Source organism: Pleurodeles waltl, chromosome 1_1, assembly GCF_031143425.1.
Source record: "Pleurodeles waltl isolate 20211129_DDA chromosome 1_1, aPleWal1.hap1.20221129, whole genome shotgun sequence".
NCBI lineage: Eukaryota > Metazoa > Chordata > Amphibia > Caudata > Salamandridae > Pleurodeles > Pleurodeles waltl.
In genome coordinates, this window is record NC_090436.1 from 983,529,894 (window position 1) to 983,550,824 (window position 20,931).

A 20,931-nucleotide genomic window follows, 5' to 3' on the forward strand; every position below is an offset into this window, starting at 1 on the left:
TGGAGAGATGTAAAATGCCACATTTTTAAGGTAGCAAAATGAATGGACTTTGACCAGCAGACATCTTACTTTGAAAGCCCAAATTTGTAATTTACCAAAAATGTAACAGTTTTATAGCACTTTTGCACTTTTGCACCAGAGATTGTTTCAGAGCTCTTCAGGAAGATCTCAATCAGTCTCATATAAAATAACAAGCTGGCATTAGGTATCAACATTAGCCACATGGTAGGTAATGATAACAGTTCAGAAAATCCATTTAAGGAGGAACAATGAAAGGATGAATCCAATTAAGAAAAAATGCTGTTCCATTTATTAAGAAGGAAGAGCAGCATTAGTTCAAAAAGAAACAAAAAAGATGGGTTTAGGTGATTACAAAAGATGGAAGGTTTCGGTTTTGCCTTATGTCAGTAGGTGTTTGTTTGGAACAATTGTGCCATAAGTGGGATAGGGCAGGGTTTCGATGAGGTGACATTTTGTTGATGGATACCATTCGGTTTTTCAGAATGCATGGCAGGTTTATATTCCCTTCTTAGGCCCATATTTATACTATTTCAGCGCCGCATTTGCGTCATTTTTTTACGCTAAAGTGGTGCAAACTTCCAAAATACAATTCTATTTTGTAAGTTTGTGCCACTTTTGCGTCACAAAATGACACAAAGCGGCGCTAAAAAAGTAAAAGGTGATGCAGTGACACCTTCCCTGGCCCTCACCAGTGCCTTTCTAAGATAAGAACATGTGAGCTACCACCCCAGGCACCAGGCACAAGTAGGCAGGCACCATATTTTCTATGGAGGTAGCCAAAAGTGCCATTTTGCGGGGGTGGGGGGTCCCATATTTATACTTTTTTAGCGCAGCGTTTGCACCGTTTTTTGATGTAAAAACGGCACAAACTTACAAAATACAATTGTATTTTGCAAGTTTGCACCACTTTTGCGTCAAAAAATGACACAAATGCAGCGCTAAAAAAAGTATAAATACGGACCTTAGTTTTTTCAGTTTGGCATGGAGTGAGCAAGATTTAATTTTACACCTTTGTAGGAAACCAAAGTATTAAACTACCGAACAGAGTTAACATCATAGTTCGACTGTAAAGAAGCATCCGCAACATCAGTACAACGTAGTTCATATTTTGCATGCACGTTTATATGAGGAATCCTTATCTTACTCTTTACAACCTAAGCAGCAAGGCCCTCCTCTGGACAAAAATGCATAAGGTAAATAAACAGCAACACAAAACAAACATACAGTTAAGAAAATAATAATTTAAAATTACCAAATCAAGTTAGTTACAAAGAATACATTATTATGACAAGTGATGCTGAAACTCGTTGTAGGAAAGTACCATCTTTCTTGGCATGTTACCCCCCAATTACCAATTCTAATTGGCACATTGGAACCCCCCTTATAAGTCCCTAGTATATGGTACCCAGGTACCCAGGGCCTTGGGGTTCCAAGAGATCCTTATGGGCTACAGCATTACTTTTGCCACCCTTAAAGAGCTCAGACAAAACCTTCACAGGACTGCCACTGCAGCCTGAGTAAAATAGTGTCCTCACTATTTTACAGCCATTTTACACTGCACTTAAGTAACTTATGAGTCACCTATATGTCCAGCTCTGGATAGGTGCAAAGTTACTAAGTGTGAGGACACCTTTGCACCAGCAGGGGTGCCCCCACATTGTTCTGGGCTATTTCCCCAAACTTTGTGAGTGCGTGGGCACCATTTTACACGTGCACAGCATATAGGTCACCACCTATATGTAGCTGCACAAAGGTAACTCCGAATACGGCCATGTAAGGTGTCTAAGATCATGGAATTGTCCCCCCATTCCAGATCTGGTATGGGGGGGCAATCCCATGCACCCTGGGGGCTCCACTATGGACCCCCAGTACTGCCAAACCAGCTCTATGGGGTTTTCTCTGCAGCTACGGTTGCTGCCACCCCACAGACAGGGTTCTGCCCTCCTGGGGTCTGAGCAGCTCAGTCCCAGGAAGGCAGAACAATGTATTTCTTTTGGCAGGAGGGAGTTACACCCTCTCCCTTTGGAAATAGGTGTTCCAGGCTTGGGAGGGCCAGCCTCCCAGAGCCTTTGGAAATGCTTTGAAGGGCACAGATGGTGCCCTCCTTGCATAAGCCAGTCTACACCTGTTTAGGGAACCCCAGTCCGTGCTCTGGCGTGAAACTGGACAAAGGAAAGGGGAATGACCACTCCCCTGTCCATCACCACCCCATGGGTGGTGCCCAGAGCTCCTCCAGTGTGTCTCAGACCTCTGCCATCTTGCTTTCACAGGTGTGGGGACACTCTGGAGGCCTGTGAGTGGCCAGAGCCAGCAGGTGACGTCAGAGACCCCTCCTGATAGGTGCATACCTGGGTAGGTAGCCAATCCTCCTCTCAGGGCTATTTAGGGTCTCTCCTGTGGGCTTCTCTTCAGATTTAGACTTGCAAGAATCCACAGGACTCCTCTGCACTTCTCTCTTCGACTTCTGCCAAGGATCGACCGCTGACTGCTCCAGGACACCTACAAAAGGGCAACAAAGTAGCCAGAAGACTACCAGTGACATTGTAGCGCCTAATCTTGCTGGCTTTCTCGACTGTTTCCTGGTGGTGCATGCTCTGAGGGCTGTCTGCCTTCACCCTGCACTGGAAGCCACATAGAAATCTACCGTGGGTTGACAGAGTTTAGTGGGCTCCCCCTGGACACTTTAGCGACTCTTGGACATGGTCCCCTTCCTTTACAGGTCTTCAGGTCCAGGAATCTGTCTTCAGTGCTTTGCAGTCTTATGTGGTCCTTGCAAAATCCTTTATCACAACTTTAGTGTGTTTTGGGGGAAATAGTAGTATTTTACTCCTGCTTTCCTGGGGTGGGGTCTTCTCTATACCCTTGGTGTTTTCTGACACTCCCAGTGACCCTCTACACACTACACTTGCCTAGGGGTGCACATTCCACGTACTTAGTATATGGTTTGTGTTGCCCCTAGGCCTATTACATTCCATTGTGTTCTACAGTGTTTGCACTAATTTCTTTTTTTTACTAACCTGATTTGGTTATTTGTGTATATTTTGTGTCTGTTACTTACCTCCCAAGAGAGTATATCCACTGAGATATTTTTGGCACATTGTCACTAAAATAAAGTACCTTTATTTTTAGTAACTCTGAGTATTGTCTTTCTTATGGTATTGTACCTATATGATGTAGTGACATTGCAGGAGCTTTGCATGTCTCCTAGTTCAGCCTTGGCTGCTCTGCTATAGCTACCTCTAGACAGCCTAAGCTGCTAGAACACTTCAACACTCTACTAATAAGGGATAGCTGGACATGGTATAAGGTGTAAGTACCATTGGCACCCACTACAAACCAGACCAGCTTCCTATTCTCCTGAAATAGAATGCTGTGATCAGAAGAAATGTCATTATGTTAGACATGGAATCCTTGGCATGGTTTCCCCATGTCTTTTTGCCTCTGCATCCTGTATTTTAGACTGTGTGCTGGATTTCATTTTTGCTGTTTTTTTGGTACTCTGGGCACTTTACCAGTGCTGATCAGTGCTAAAGTGCAAGTGCTCCCTGTATACATTGTGATTATTATTGGTTATCCATGATTGGCATGTTTGATTTACTAGTAAGTCCCTAGATTAGTGCTCCATGTGTGCACAGAGCCTATTTCTAACAAATCATTAGTCTATTACATATAAAAAAATAGGAACCATTAATACAATAAAACTCAATGGAGTGCTTTTGACAGGGACCGAGGCACCCTTTAATGCCAACTAGAGTTGGAACGAGATTGAATGCAGGATGTTGGTGCCCTGGGCAAAATTTATAGACACCTGAGACTTTGGCACCCATCACGTCCAATGAGTGAACGAGCAAGGGTGAGAAAGGATTGGCATTTCATCCCTGTCAACAGTTTTAAACTTGGACTTTTTCTTTTTTTTGTTGTTGTAAGTCTCAAGTCCTCAGTGTGCCATGGCAAAGAGCTATGGCACAGCCTGTGTCCTTAAGGTCAGTTGATTTGCTTTCATAGTCCAGGTGGAGCCTCAGAGTTTACAGGAAAAAGCACTGATTGGGACAAAAATAAGAAATCATAGGCAACAAAGTTGTGACTTTATCAAGCAGGTTTGACAGCTTCTCCTATCTATCCAGAAGTGGAAAGTTTAAAAGATCCAACTTTTCTCAAACACTCGGTAACTTCTATCATAGGTGCTCCAAAAGTCCACACAATTCCAGCGTAATTTTTATAGACCACTGGCCATTGGCTCAAGAATAAAAAAGGCTTTTCCTAATTTTCAGTCAGCACCACAGCGAAACATTCCGCCACCACTGGTCTTTGTGGATTTCTTCGAGGCGAATAGAATTGTCTCTGATCCCTTCTATTGGTCACACTGTCACAGACTAGACACTAAGGGCCAGATGTAGCAAAATTCTGGATTGCGACTTGCAAATTGCGAGTCAGACCGACTCGCAATTTGCAAGTTGCAATCCAGAATGTAGGATGGTGTCCCAGACACCATCTGCGACTCACAAGGGGGTCGAAAAGGCCTACCTCATTAATATTAATGAGGTGGGTCGCACTTTGCAACCCCCTTGCGAGTGGCGGCACTCACAGGGATGGTGGCCTGCTGGGGACAGCAGACCAGCATGTTTGTGACTGCTTTTAAATAAAGCAGTTTTTTTTTTTTGTAATGCAGCCCGTTTTCCTTAAAGGAAAACGAGATGCATCACAAAATGAAAAAATGAAACGTTTCAGTTTCATTTTTTCAGAGCAGGCAGTGGTCCATAGGACCACTGCCTGCTCTGAAAAAATGTTTTCCATGCCATTCACAAAGGGGAAGGGGTCCCATGGGGACCCCTTCCCTTTTGCGAATGGGTTACCACCAGTGTGACACTGGTGGTAACTGCGATTGCTTTGCAACCACGTTCGCGGTCACAAAGCAATACAGCATCGCGCTGCGACTTGCAATTAGGAAGGGGAACACCCCTTTCTAATTGCGACTCGCAGTCCTGCTTTGCGAGTTGGTAACCAGGTTACCGACTCGCAAAACGGGGACTGGACATCGCAATGTGCTTTTTGCACGTTGCAAACAGCGAAATTCTCTGTTTGCGACGTGCAAAAAGTTTATTACATCTGGCCCTAAGGCCCTGATTTATACTTTTTGGTGCAAAACTGCACTAACACGGTTTGCACCAAAAAGTTCAGCACTGGCTTGCACCATTTCTGTGCACCAGCCGGGCACCATATTTATGGAATGGTGCAAGCCGGTGCAAAGGGTAGGCTAGTGTAAAAGAAAATGACGTTAGTCAGGTGGGGCTGGCGGCATAGAAGAAGGTGGTTTTGCACCAAAAATTGACGTGAGGCATGTTAGGCCCATATTTATACTCTGCTTGCCCAGGATTTGCGTCATTTATTTTGGCGCAATTTCGGTGCAAACTTAACTCCATATTTATACTTTGGCGCTAGAGTGTGCGCCATTTTTTGTACGTGAAAACCTACCTTGCGCTAATGACATGCAAGGTAGGCATTCCCGTGCAAAAAAATTACTCTAAGGCATGTGCGCCTTATTTATCCTTTGGCGTCAAAATGACGCACAGGAGGAGGCGGGCCTTAAAATATGGCGCCAAGCCGGATTTGCGCCGTTTCTTAAAGCCTGCGTCAGGGCAGGCATTCATGGTGAGTGCAGGTAAGTGGTAGGTAAGTATATATTTTTTTTTAAGTGGCATAGGGGATCCTAACTTTTATTTTAAAGTTAAAAGAGTTGCAATACAAAAAAATAACGAAACCATTTGGTTTCGTTTTTTCAGAGTAGGCAGTGGTCCATTGGACCACTGCCTGCTCTGAAAAAACATTAATAGCGACATTCACAAAGGGGAACGTGTCCCATGATGACCCCTTCCCTTCTGCGAATGGGTTACCACCAATGTGACACTGGTGGTAATTGCGAATTGCTTTGCGACCGCGTTTGCGGTCACAAAGCAATTCTGCATCGCGCTGCGAGTCGCAAATAGGAAGGGAACACCCCTTCCTATGTGCGAGTCGCATTCCTATTTTGTGAGTCGGTACCGACTCGCAAAATGGGAATGTGCATCGCGATGCGCGTTTTGCATGGCGCAAACTGCGATTTTTGCAGTTTGCGCCATGCAAAACGCGTTCTACATCTGGCCCCAAGTCGCTAGTCCAATTCGACCTCCTGGAACCCTTCCTCGGATACGCGTCGCAGGAGCCCTCATTGGAGATTTTTAACTCTGGATTTAGAAGATTTTTCGAGATGAAAATCCCTTGACCGGGGCAAACCTGAATCTTGATCTGACATCCTTGGAGCGCTCTTCGGATACACTGCCTGGAAGGTCCCGGTCAACTTTCTACGTTCAGACTTCGTCACTGTTTTGCAGATTTTCTTCACCAGGGCGAACCTGCACGTCAGGCCGGGTTGCGGTTGAGGCAAGCCGGCTAGAGTTGCCGCGGCAGGTCAGTCCCTTAATGGCGCTTTTTTCAAAAAGTTCTCCAAAATTCTGGATCTTCTCCCAGATGTTCTTTTTAGGTTCTTTTGAGGTCCACAGCTCACCCCAAGGTTCCAGAAGCTCTTAGATGCTCCTTGAGGGGGCGGTCTACAACTCCCAGAATGCACGTGGCGCAGACTACAAATTGGCCACTGGGCAGTGGTAAGCTGGTCAGTTTCTTCAGAAGTTGGTGCAGGGGACTCTGGGTAGCATTTTTTCACCTGTAGCAAACAGGGAGTCCCTCCTTGAACCAGTTGAAGCCAGGCAAAGTCCTTGTGGTGAATCCCTAGTGTGCAGCTGGTGCAGTCCTCCAGAGTGCAGTGTCCAGGTGCAGGTCAGGGGTCCAGCAGAGCAGTCCTTCTTGTCCTGCAATTCTTCCTTGTAGGGATCTGAGGTTTGGGTACAGGTCTGCCAGTTTTATCCTTGCTCCTCGGTGAAAAACAGGGGGGTCCTGGTTCTCCAATCGGGTGCAGGGTCCTTCCCCCTGTGATGACTACTTCCTGGGAAGTGTGGCAGAAATCAGTCCCAGGGAGCAACATTCCTCAAAAATCCATCATGGCTGAAAATGATTTTTGGAGGTTACATCTGGCTGAGCCCACCCACTGGTGTGGCTAAAAATCCTAAACACACCCCTCTCCTGCCCTTTCCTAATCTAATTAAGGGGGCACCTAATTGTCTGGGTTTGCAGGATGTGAGGGAGGTACTGGGTTGCTCCAAATGTCCTACCCTGCCTTTGAAACCCAGTTTGGCAGCCCTTCCTCCTCTCCATCTGCTGAGGGAAGTTCTCCTCCCCCAGGCACATCTCTTTCTGTTTAGCCCAGGCTACTTCACACCTCATCAAGGCAGCCTATCCAGGGTGCCGGAGGCTGGCCAATCAGAGCAAAGCACTACAGGGCTGAAGTTGGCAACTTTTTAAGTAACGTTTAAAACTGTTTACCTGAACAAGTTATATTAAATCCAACAATTGTAAGTTGTGGGATTTATTATAACAATTAATTTGATACCAAACCTGAGGGTTCTGTCACTTAAGTGGACTTTATAAATTAACATAAAGACTCGCCATTCTAGCCTATTGAGGCCATCCACTACAATGAGGGAAAACTAATTTAGCTGTTTTACCTCACAAGGGCTTATAAAACTATTTTTATAAGGGCCCGCTTATAGTTACATGGTACCCAACGCTAGGGGCACAAAGGGCACACCTTTAAAATGACACTGGGCACCTCAGCAGTGCACCTGTGGGTGCACTACCTAAGCTGGGGTCCATAAACCTACATGCCCTACCATATACTAGGGACTTATAGGTAGGTTAATATTGGCAATTATAATTAGCCTAATTTGCATATCCACTTTACATAGAGCACTGGCCCTGGGACTGGTAAGCGGTACCCAAGGCACAGCCAAGCATCAGTAACCACCAGTATCTGTCCAAAAAGTTTGGGTTTGACCAGGGCAAAAAAGAGGATTTTCCTACAATGCCCCCCGACCCAGATGAAAGGTGATGGGTACTAACCTACACACTGGTAGTCCTCATCAGCTAGGTGGAAAACCTGGAAAGGCCATCTGCGTTGCCATGGGCAGTCCCAGGTCTATGTTCCACTGTGAAGTCCATCCTCTGTAGGGAAATGGACCACCTTAACAGTTTTGGGTTCTCCCCCTCATTTGCACCAACCATCTTAGAGGTCTGTGGTCAGTTTGTTCCAAACAGGTATGGCCTCAACATCTTCAGGAACCAGACCACAGCAAAGGCCTCCCTCTAAATGGCACTCCACCTTTTCTCTCTGGGGAGTAGTTGCCTGCTGATGAAGGCAACTGGCTGATCATGGCCCTCTTCATGAACTTGTGCTAACACTGCCCCAATCCCTTCTTCTGAAGTATCTGTTTGCACTATAAACTCTTTGCTATAGTCAGGGATCAGTAACACTGGTGCTTAACACATAGCAATCTTCAGAGTGTCAAAGGCTTTTTGGCACTCTGGGGTCCAAATCACCTTCTCCGGCTGTTTCTTGGAGGTAAGCTCATTCAGAGGGGCTACTATGGTCCCATAATTCTGAAAAACCTCCTGCAGTACCCAGTCAAGCCAAGAAAGGCTCTGACCTTAGTCTGGGTTTTAGGAGCCTCTCAATCCAGGATAGTCTGGATCTTGGGCTGGAGAGGTTGTACATGGCTTCCACCAACAAGGTGGACCAGGTACACAACTGAACTTTGCCCTATCTGGCACTTGCTTGCCTTGATATGCCTGCTAGCAGGGCCTGAAGCACTTCCTTCAGGTGGACAAGGTGGCCCTCCAAGGTGGAACTGAATACAGCTATATTGTCTAGATAAGCTGCACTGAAAGATTCCAACCGACAGGACTCTATTCACCAACCATTGGAAGGAGTATTTTTCAGGCCAAAGGGCATCACCTTGAACTGAAAGTGGCCCTCTGGTGTGGAAAATGCTGACCTCTCCTTAGCTCCTGGACTTAAGGCAATCTGCTAGTATCCTGAGGTCAGATCAAATGTGCACAGGAATTTGGCAGCCTCCAACCTATCAATGAGCTCATCAGGTCTAGGTATGGGGTGAGCATCAGTCTTAGTGACTGTATTTAGACCTCTGTAGTCCACACAGAATCTCAATTCCTTCTTCCCACCCTGGGGATTAAGGTTTAGGTACCAGTACCACTGGACTGGACCGAGGACTGTCAGAGGGCTCAATTACCTCGAGCTCCAACATCTTAGCCACTTCAGCTTTGATGTTGGCCTTGACCTCGTCAGACAGACTGTACAGCTTGTTTCGACAGGTAAGCTGTCACCAGTGTCAATGTCATGGACAAACCAATTGGTGAGTCCAGGGGTCAAGGAAAACAGACTAGCAAACTGCTCCAAAGCTTTTCTGCAGTCTTTTTGCTGCTGGTCTGTCAACTTGGGAGAGAGTACCACTCCCTCCACTGACCCATCTTGTGTATTTGAGGACAGGAGGTCTGGCAGAGGTTCACTCTCATCCTCCTTCCCTTCATCAGTGACCATCAGCATGGTCATGTCTGCCCTGTCTTGGTGGGGGTTCAATCTGTTGACATGCAGGATCCTATGGGGATTCCTGGGGGTGCCAAGGTCCACCAGGTAGGTGACCTTGCTGTTTTTCTCCACAATTTGATAGGACCCAGTCCATTTGGCTTAAAGTGCCCTAGGAGCCATAGGCTTCAAAACCCACACCAGTTGACATGGGTGATACTCAGGCATGGTAGCCTTCTGGTCATGCCAGAGCTTCACGAACTCCTGGTTGGCCTCCAGGTTTCTGCTTGCCTTCTTCATGTACTCAGCCATGCAGGACCGCCCAGCACATAATCCAGCACATTCTCCTTGGCTTCTTTGAGAGGCTTCTCCCAGGACTCTCTCACCAAGCATAATGGGCGTCTTACAGGGTGCCCAAACAGTAACTCAAAGAGGCTGAATCCAACCCCTTTTTGTGGCACATCTCTGTAAGCAAACAGCAGGCATTGGAGGAGAACATCCCATCTCCTCCTGAGTTTGTCAGACAAACCCATGATCATGCCCTTCAGGGTCTTGTTAAATCTTTTCACCAGACCATTGGTCTGTGGATGATAGGGGGTGGAGAACCTATAAGTAACACCACACTCATCCCACATTGCCTTCAGATAGGCAGACATAAAATGTGTGCCCCTATCTGAGACCACCTCCTTTGGGAATCTCACTCTGGTGAGCACACCAAGTAGGGCCCTAGCCACTGTGGGAGCAGTGATTGTCCTGAGGGGTATTGCCCTTTGCCTGAGGCAGTTGGTTGGTCTAGGGGACCAACAATGTCAATCCCTACCCTCTCAAAGGGAGTCCCAACCACTGGCAGTGGTATCAAGGGAGCCTTTGGCTTGCCCCCGGCCTTGCCGCTGGCCTGGCAGGTGACACAGGAGCTGCAAAACTCCCTGACTCTTTCTGACATTTGGGGCCAATACAAATGGTTGACCAGCCTTTCCCATGTCTTGATCTGTCCCAAATGTCCAGCAAAGGGAATATCATGACTTAAAGTGAGGAGGAATTCTCTATTCTTATGGGGGACCTCCACATTCCTGGTTGCCCCTGGTTTGAGGTCCCTTGCCTTGGTGTAGAGAACTCCATCCTCCCAGTAAACCTTGTGTCTACCTTAGGCCCTCAAGAGTGGGACATTCTCTTTGTCCCTGCCATAATTCTCCTCTGGTGGGTCCACCTGCCCCTTGCAATTCTGCCAAGTCAGGCAGAGCTTGCAGGGGAAGTGGCCCTCCCTCAGAGGTCAGATCCTCCCCTTCAGATTTGGATTTCTCCTGACCCTCTGTATTTGGGGCTGGCAAGCCAGAACCAGTGCCCTTTCTCTTTTTCTTGGAGGGTTGGCCCATTGTTCCAGGGTCCAAGTGTTCAAGTGTCCAGCACTTCCCTGTTGTGATGCCTATGACCTTGCCACAGCACACACCCATTCAGGGAGGTCCACCATATGTGCATAGACCCTTCTTTCCACCTCTGACCATTCAGATGCTGAGAGATCATTTCCCAGCAGACACTCTACTGGAAGGGCAGGAGATGCAGCTACCTTCTTAGGGCCAGTCACACCTCTCCATTGCAGGCTCACCAAAGCCATGGGATGGAGTTTGGTTTTGCTATCTACATAAGTTACTTGGTGGAGGACACCAGGTAAGACCTGTTCTGGATAAAACAGCTTCTTCGTGACCATTGTCACACTGGCTCCTGTATCTCTCAGAACTTCCACCTCAGTCCCATTGTCTTTAGGCCTCCGCCTAAACCTCTCCATGCTGGGAGGTAAGGTTGCCATAGTTGCAATGTCCACGCTACCCACGGATACTAAGATGACCTCTGTGTACCCTGATCCCAGCCCTGGGCCAACTTCCACCCCCATTCCTATACTAGCAATCCCATGGGATTGCCCACCAGTGGGGGCTTCTTGGAGCAGATAGCATCTCCTCTTTTGTGTCCAGGTTGATGACACTCAAAGCACTTGCCGGTCTTAGCAAGCTCCTGAAACTTTCCTGCCTTAACAGGATCATAATGCTTCCCCTGATACAATTTTCTCTTAAAAGTGAAATGTCTCGGGGCTCCCCCACCCTGAAAAGCTTTTGGGGACTCTTGTGAGGACTCCTTGGGCTTTTTGTCATCGTTCCCTTGGATCTTCCTCTGAGAAGAACCATGTCCTCCCTTTTTCTGATCACCCCCCTAGGGGTTTCTGGTTAACCCTAGTACTAAACCAATCATCTTCTGCCTCCCCCAGCTCTCTGGGGTTAGTCAACTTAGAGTTAACTAGATACTGGAGGAACTTTTCTTGGGCACAATTAGTTAGAAGGTGCTCCCTCATAATCAAATTATTAAGCTGCTCAAAGGTACTTACCTTGTTGCCCTGCACCCAGCCCTCTAATGCCTTAACTGAGATGTCCACAAAATCTACCCAGGACTGGGTGCTTGTCTTTTGGGTGTTCCTAAACCTGAGCCTATACTGCTCTGGAGTCAGACCAAACTTTTTAGTTAGGTGCCTCTTCATACTGGGGTATGATTCTGCCTATCCTTCCCAGAGTTGGGGACCAGTTCCCAAAGAAGTGAACCCGAGTACCGAGGCCTAGCTCTCCTCATCTGGAATGCACTCTCAAAGGCCCCCAGCCACTTGTCTATGTCATCCCCCTCTACATAGGCAGGAACTACCCCCTTGTGTAATCTGGGGCAAAACCCCCCACCCATGGACATCTCAGCTTCTCTGCCACCATCTCTTTTCTCTTCCCTTACCCACTTTTTATTTTCTAGGGTCAGCTTCTCTGCCTTCAAAGCTATACATGCTAGCTGGGCCTCCATCTCTCTTTCCCTAAGGAACAGGTTTTCCCCTTCTGAAGGGACCCCCTTCCCCAACTAGCTTTGGGTATTACCCTAGTAACTGTGTGTAGTGAGGACCGGTCTTCCTCCTCCTCACCTAGGCTCAGATGTCCTCCCTCCCCTGAGTGGTTGGAGCTAGCATCCTCTCCTTCTTCTTCCTCCTCTGGAGCTTCCTCTGGGCCTAGTTCTTGGGCCTCAGCCCATTCTTTTAGGGATTTGATCATAACATGCTTCCAGAGGTTAGTGGCTGCAGGCAATCCCCTCTCAGTACACAACCCTCTAAACTGGACTACTGTCAGTATGTATATGGCTGTCCAGATCAAGCTCAAATGGTTCCCTAGTTTTGGTTCAACAAAAACTTTTTGCAAAAATTGGAAACAAGAATTCAGAAAAATCATGAAAACTCAATAATTGAAATTAATCCAAATTAAAAATTAAAACATTTTTTGCCCTAAGACAATTTAAAGGATGTTTAATTAGGTTTACTTAAACCTGTAAAGTGATATTGAGCACAAGTATAGGATCCCACCACTGCGCACCACAAATGTTGGAAAATGGGTTTTTGGTAAGGGCAGGTAAGTACCTACACTTACCAATAGGCCACTAACCTCCACTTAGGTCCAGTTAGGTTTCAATAAATTAAACCTAGCTCAACCCTTGGTAGCTTGGCTACGAGCGACAAGGCTTAACTTAGGAGAAAAAGAGTAAAGCTTTAAAAAATCAGACAACAGTAATTGAACAAAACACAGGAGACAGTTTAAAAATCCATAACCAATTTATGAAAATAGGAAATATGTTAAGCATCAAAATGAGACCAAAACGAATAAAATCAGATAAAGGGATCCGGAGTTATGAATTTTTAAAGAATTAATGCATTTTAGCATTTAGAAACAAATAATGCCAATCTGGTCATCTGGTCGCATCTCCACAGGGGCAAAGTCAAAGTTTAAGGCCGACTGTGATGAAGCCCTGCTCGGTTACAGCCCGTGGGAGGCTGTGGTCAAAAGTTTACCTTAGGACTTAGTCGTTTTTCTAGAGATTTTCTTCAGCGGGACCAAGTCGCCAGTCCATTCCGACCTCCTAGAACTCATCCTAAGATACGCGTCGCGGGACAACTCGGTGGAGATTTTTACTTCGGACTTTTATTAGATGAAAATCCCTTGACCGTGGCAAACCTGAATCTTGATCTGACATCCTTGGAGCCCTCTTGGATACACTGCCTTGGAGGTCCCGGTCAACTTTCTACGTTCGGACGTATTCACTTTTTCAGAGATTTTCTTCACCGGGACGAACCTGCAAGTCAGGGTGGGTCACGGTTGAGGCAAGCCAGCTAGAGTTGCTGCGATGATCGGTCCCTTTATGAAGATTTTAAAAAAAAGTTCTCCAAACATATCGATCTTGTCCCAGATGTTCTTTTAAGGTTCTTTTGAGGTCCACAGCTCACCCCAAGGCTCCAGAAGCTCTGAGATGATCCTTGAGGGTGTGCACTACAACTCCCAGAATGCACCTGGACAAACTACAAATTGGCCAGTGGACAGTAGTCAGCTGGTCAGTTTCTGCAGAAGTTGGTGCAGGGGACTCTGGTGAGCAATTTTTCACCTGTAGGAAACAGGGAGTCCCACCTTGAACCAGTTGAAGCGAGGCAAAGTCCTTCTTGTGGTGAATCCCAAGTGTGAAGCTGATGCAGTCCTCCAGAGTGCAGTGTCCAGGTGCAGGTCAGGGGTCTAGGACGGCAGTGCTTTTCCTGTAGTTCTTCCTTGTAGGGATCTGAGGTGTGGGTGCAGGTCTGCCAGTTTTTTTCCTTGCTCCTGGGTGAAAAGCAGGGGGACCTGGTTCTCCAATCAGGTGCAGGGTCCTTCCCTCTGTGATGACCACTTCCTGGGTAGTGTGGCAGAAATCAATCCCAGGGAGCAACATTCCTCAAAAATCCATCATGGCTGAAAATTATTTTTGGAGGTTACATCTGGCTGAGCCCACACACTGGTGTGGCTAGAAATCCTAAACACACCCCTCTCCTGCCCTCTCCTAATCTAGTCAAGGGAGCACCTAATTGTCTGGGTTTGCAGGATGTGAGATAGGTGCTGGGTTGCTCCAAATGTCCTTCCCTTCCTTTGAAGACCAGTTTGGCAGCCCTTCCTGCCTCTCTATCTACTGAGGGAAGTTCTCTTCCCCAGGTACATTTCTTTGTGTTTAGCCCAGGCTACTTCACACCTCATCAAGGCAGCCTCACCGGGCTGCCAGAGGATGGCCAATCAGAGCAAAGCACTACAGGGCTGAAGTTGGCAACTTTTTAGGTAAAGTTTAAAACTCTTTACCTGAATAAGTTATATTAAATCCAGAAATTGTAAGTTGTGGGATTCATTATAACAATTCATTTGATACCAAACTTGAGGTATCTGTCACTCAAGGGGACTTTATAAATTAAAGTCTCCCCATTCTAGCCTATGGAGACCATTCACTACAATGAGGGAAACACGAATTTGGCTGTTTTACCTCACCAGGGCTTATACAACCAGTTGTGTAAGGTCCCTGCTTATAGATACATGGCACCCAACCCTAGAGGCACATAGGCCACACCATAGGGGTGGCTTATATGTACAAATAAGGTACTTTAAGACTTTGGAAGTACTTTTAATTCCAAATTCGAATTTGCATGTAACTTCAATTTAAAAGCAGCCAGCAAAGCAGGCGCACCTCTAAAATGACACTGGGCACCTCAGCAGTGCCCCTATGGGTGCACTACCTATGCTGGGGTCCCCAAACCTACATGCCCTACCATATACTAGGGGCTTATAGTTAGGTTAATATTGCCAATTATAATTAACCAAATTTGCATATCCACTTTACACAGAGCACTGGCCCTGGGACTGGTAAGCGGTGCTCAGGACACAGTGAAGAGTCAGTAACCACCAGTATCTGTCCAGAAAGTTTGGGGATGACCAGGGCAAAAAGGAGGACTTTCCTACAATAAGCAAAAAACAAAAATCTCAAACATGAGTCTAAGTGAGAATCGTCTGTAGTTAAAAGAATAAAAATGCAGCCAGCTTTTGTGTCGTAACGTTCTTTCAGCATTCTTGGCTCCCTTCACCAATATTTTGAAAAAAAACTGATTCCTCTTTAGAGTTTTGTGGTAATGACATGTTTAAAGGCGGCAAATAACGTTATTTATGAAAGTGCACATGTGCTGCTAGGGAACACCTACACCAAGTCCAATGGAAGAGGCTAACAAACCACCGTTTAAAAAAAACAGAACACAAGTAATTCTTACCTGATTATCAGTGACAGTAATCTCCCACATACAGTTGTTATTGTCATCATAATTGTTAGGGTAATTTAAACTTGTAAACCTTCCAGATGATCCAGAGAGCTGTTGTGTATTCCCACAACCTAAAAAGTAAATCGAGATATGAAAATATTTTAATAGATGAAACCTTCTGTGTGTGGGCATTGGTACGCCCTACATATATTTTCACTGCAAAAGGAAAGGTTAAGGGTACATTATAGTTGAATGAAAATGTCAGTTAAAGCTCACAATGTTTTAAAGTAAAAAAACACTGAAATTCATCATTTATAGTTTACTTAGCCAGCTAAAACTTGTGCCCCCACAAAATGCCACAAAATGCCGAGTGTTGTCACCTGTCACCAACATGAATGATTTCTATTGAGATGTTATCAGTGATGTCATCAATGATGTTATGAGTTTTAAATGTTACGTTTTAACTGACATTTTCACCTAACCATAATGTCACTTTAACCTTCGTTTTCTCCATTGACCTTTGAGTACGATCTTTTTACCATACCTAACTATGTCTCAATAATCTTTGTTTTTTTCCCTCAATTAATTTCCTGTTTTTTTTAATGTCAGGTATGATCACCACCCTGCGAGCTGCCAACCACTCACCGCACACAGCTTTCAGCCATGCATGGCGAAAGGTTGGGAGCAATGTATAGCCTGCTGCCAGGTGCTTTGCCCTGCGCACAACCTCCTGTGGGCGTTCAACTCTTCACAGATACCCACCTCACTTTTTTGTTGTGATTAATTTTCATGGCCCCTTAGGATCACTTGGGCCTTGAGGGAAGGGTGAATACTCTCGCACCTTCCCACCAAGGGCCAGGGGATCAGAGTACCCCTACCATGCCCCTTGTATGGAATTTTTAAAAGATTTTCGGGTCACAAGGACTGGGTTCCCTTGTACTGTAATTGTGAATGCAACATTTCTTAGTGTGCCTCTGTCAGCCAGAGAGCTTGTTTCCTTGGGACAAAGCAGGGCCAACTGTCAATATAGCTTTATTTTTTTAACCTTGAGTTCTCCAAAACTACCAAAGAGATTTACACCAAATCACAAAAAGCAGCATGCTTTCTGGCTAAAGATCTAGCTTTTTGCCATATTTTGTGTAATTCTGGTGAGCTGTTTTGGCTGTATCTCTGTTCAAGTTCTGTGTGAATTGTGTTAAAGTGATCCCCCACTCCATTTTTCTCAGTTCCCCTGTGGTGGCTCATCCTGAAACTTTCCATGAGGGAGCTGAGATGGCAGAACTTTTCTTTTTGAAAGTTTTGTAATGATTCATCAAACTGCGCCAGACATAAGTCCCATGCACACTGTGCCACTGTGTTTGGGATGGACTGTTCACTTTGGAGTAGGGGCAAGACCAAATTGCGTATGGATGGGTCCAAAATGTGCGGCCATGCTGTGCAAAACAACAATGGACTGGGGTGCGGCCTGGGTAATTTCTAGTGCCTGAGATTAAATCAAGCATTTCATCTATCACTTTTTTGTATACTTTAGTGGACTGATACATGCAGCACAGTTTAAAGAAGTAGCCAGATGATGCATCTGGACCCAAATCCTCAGTATCTACAACCACTGGATTTTGGGAAGTTTATGTTGAAGTCATATTACGCATTAAAACATCTGAACGGCTTGGAATATTTGATGGTCTCAAGAATTTATGTACAAACTATGCAATCAAAAGGGGTTGTTATTTGTCCTTAATGGGCTGATCTGAAAGTTACGCACAGGGAATAGTGTGATTGCGCTCTCCTGTGCAGGTGTTGTGGGTCTTTTGTCACCGCAGGGCCATGAATGAACACTACTCTCATATTCTAACAGATTCATAACATTGTGTCATTACCACCGACCAAAACAAAAACAATCCCGCATTTTAAGGCAAATCCCACATTTCATAGCTTTGTCATGGAGCATCATATTAAAAAAAACAACGCTTATCAACACAAATCACTTAACAAGTTAGGGGCATATTTATACTTTTTACCTGGGCTGGGGTCGCCCATCCTCCGCTGTCCCTCTGGTGTGGGTGGAGGAGTCCCTGTGGCCTGGGGAGGGACCCGTGCGCTTATTCCATGGTGTTCCACCATGAAAAGAGGCCCTCAGGTCCCCTAACGCCTGCACTGACCCAGGTGTTAAATAATGGTGCAAGGTTAGCCTTCCCGTGCAAATAATCACGCTATGGCCTTAACGCCATATTTATACTCCTGTGCAAAAATGGTGCACGGGCAGGAGGAGGGGTAAAAAAATGGTGCAAAGCTTACTTTGCCCCATTTTTTAACGCTTGGGTCAGGGCAGACGTTAGGGGACCTGTGTGCCTATTTCCATGGTGGAACACCAGGGAATAAGCCCACAGGTGCCCTCCTCAGGCCCCAGGGACACCCCCCACACCAGAGGGATTGCGGAGGATGGAGGACCCCATCCCATGTAAGTACAGGTAAGTACTGGTAAGTGTTGCATTTTATTTTTTAAAGTGCCATAGGGGGCCCTGAAATGGGCCCCCGTACATGACACTGTGTGTAATGGCCATGCCCAGGGGACCCTGGTCCCCTGTGCTGGCCATTGGGATGGTGGGCATGACTTCTGTCTTTTCTAAGACAGGAGTCATGTGGTATGCATGGTTTTGCGTCAGATAATGACTCTAGGCAGGTTAGAGTCATTTTTTTTACTCTAACCTGCCTAATGTCATTTTTTGGTGCAAAACCCCATTCTTCCATAATGCCAGCCCCACCGACTAACGTCATATTTTGTTTTACGCTAGCCCTACCTTTGCACCGGCTTGCACCATTCCATAAATATGGTGCCTGGCTGCTGCACAGAAATGGTGCAAGCCGGAGCTAAACTTTTTGGTCCAAAACTTCATTAGTGTAGTTTTGCACCAAAAAGTATAAATCAGGGCTTAACAGTCTAATGCAGAAAGCTGCACTGACCTGCATTCTTAACGAGCAATTTCTTGTATTTCAAGAGTTGGACTTAGATGCCTTTTGTATTAAATTACATTAAAAGGATAAATCTGATGTTAAAATGTAATTTAGATTCTATATTAGCAGTGCATAGAGGAACAACATTGAATTTCTTGTAATTTAAGGAACGATAAAGGAGTTTGGAGATGCATGCAAGCGAGAAAAAAACGCAGTTCTATGTTGTACTTAAAATACAGTGACAAAAATGTCTGTTTAACATGAAATGTATTATTTATATTGATGAGGTTTTACTAATGCTAAATGTAATAGTTTATGTTTTACATGTTTTCTTAAAACCTATAAATTGAATGTAATGTCACGATTTTTGTGTTAGCAGAATTGTGGCCCACTGAGCTTACATTTTGCAGTCATGTAAAAGTGTTGAATTAATTTTTCATGACATGAAGTCTTCTTTCAGATTTAGTTCCCATGAGAAGCAAAGTCCTTTTTATAATAAGTTCATTGTTTAACTGTGGAGAAATGTACCTATTTGTCCTTGGGAAATATTACATTGCAGGAACACTGACCGAGATTGTACACATTTGTTTCAAACGTACATGGGTTCTCAACAGATGGCCGCTGTTCCCATGACAGACTTGGGAAAGTATTGAACTGTTGCAACTTGATGTCTGCTGATCAGTTTTAATTGGGTGATGCCACTCTAACATGACATGAATTGATATCTTTGATGAATTAGATTGTGATGTACATTTTTTCAGTGGATAATTGGAACTTTGAGCAGTCTGCAGCATTTTCCTGAGCAGACCTGTGCGGCTTGCAGAGGTTGTCCTTATGCTTGCTGATCCTGATGTCTTGTTGATGAAGATTCCCTGAATGCTGTATCCCTTGGAGAGGTATCTTCCTCTCTGCCATTTGCACTTACTCTTGCAATGCCCTTTTTATATTTAGTATTCCTTTATTTGCCCCTCGGAAGACTTGTGACTGAGCTTCTGATGTGAGGATGATTTCTCTTTTTACCTATCTTTTGCCTAAATTGTTAGTTATCTGCAATCTGAGATTATCGTTTTCCAAATTATTTTTGTTCTTCTTATGCTTTTTGTATTTTGTCTGCATGTGTTTCTCCACATATGTATTTCCCTAATTTGGTTTGCTGTAGGGTTGACCTGTGCCCAGCCAAAAATTGATGACTCTGCTAAATGAGAATTGATCTATGATTGCTAACTCTGAGCGTCGCCTTATCTCAGTGTCTCTTTTAGAAATGGGGTCTCTGGTTCGCAGTCAGTTTGCATTCTGTCCAAGCAGGGATACTCACTGAAGTCAATGTGAAGGAGGTACACTCCAAGGCCAACCCATGCTCACCCCCTTGGTAGCTTGGAACAAGCAGTCAGGCTTATCTCAGAGGCAATGTGTAAAGTTGTGTACCAACACACACAGTAACACAGTGAAAACACTACAAAATGGACACAACACCAGTTTAGAAAAATAGCTAATACTTATCTAAATCAAACAAGACCAAAGCAACAAAAATCCAACATACGCAAGCAAAGTTATGAATTTTCAAAGATTAACCTTCAATATAGCACATAGAAACACAAATACTTCAATTAGGTGTTATCAAGGCATTGTGACGGAGTCTTTCTCAACAATCCGATGCCAACGGCGCTGGTAATGGAGTCGCACGTTACACTACTTTGTGAAAATGAGGAAACAAGCCGGTTATTGGATTTGAGAATCGAGGTGTCGCTGCATCTGGTGCAGTGTCGGTTCCAGGGCTGTGGAGCAGAGGTGTCAGTGGGAGGTGTCAGGTCCTGGCTGTGGAGCAGCAGAAATAAGGTATCATCGGTGCGCAGCATCGGTTCCTTACACTTCCGGTGTGAACGATGTCTGGCGATCAAGACATGGTGGGGTGACCTCACAGGGTTGCGGTCACACCACAAGGCTACAAGTGCCATGGCAGAGTCGGGTGTCATGGACGTCGAAGACATGGCACTTTGGTATTCATGGAGCCAAGGACCTCAGGGAGGCTGCAGCAGCGTTGGGCCTGCGGGGTTGGTCAGGGTTGTCACACTCCAGCCACAGCTTTGGTTTCAGGTGGCGTTGCGGGATCCAGCAGCGGAGTCAGTCTGGGCGTCGTCTGAAGTTGGTGCTTTTGGTTCTTTACCAGCTTCTCCTTTTAAGGGCTCAGGGACTGGATTAGGCACCCCTTGGCAGGGTAGGCGTCTCAGCAAGAGAAGCCAGATGCTGGCAGAGGACTTTAGAACAGGGGGCAAGCTCAGTCCAAGCCCTTTAAGGCTCACAAGCAGGATACAAAGTCCAGTCTTTGCCCCCTCTAAGGCAGAAGCAGCATCTGCAAGCCAACCCAGCAAAGCACACACAGCAAAGA

At 45.6% G+C, this 20,931-nt stretch overlaps 1 protein-coding gene across 1 annotated transcript in view; it reads right to left on the reverse strand.

The window, feature by feature from the left end:
• LOC138290716 (ovochymase-2-like) overlaps positions 1–20,931 on the reverse strand; it is a 559,559-nt gene that overhangs the window by 459,846 nt on the left and 78,782 nt on the right. Inside the window, exon 2 of the mRNA XM_069230265.1 lies at positions 15,606–15,724. Coding sequence (XP_069086366.1) covers positions 15,606–15,724 — 119 coding nt within the window. The remainder of the gene's footprint in view (positions 1–15,605; positions 15,725–20,931) is intronic.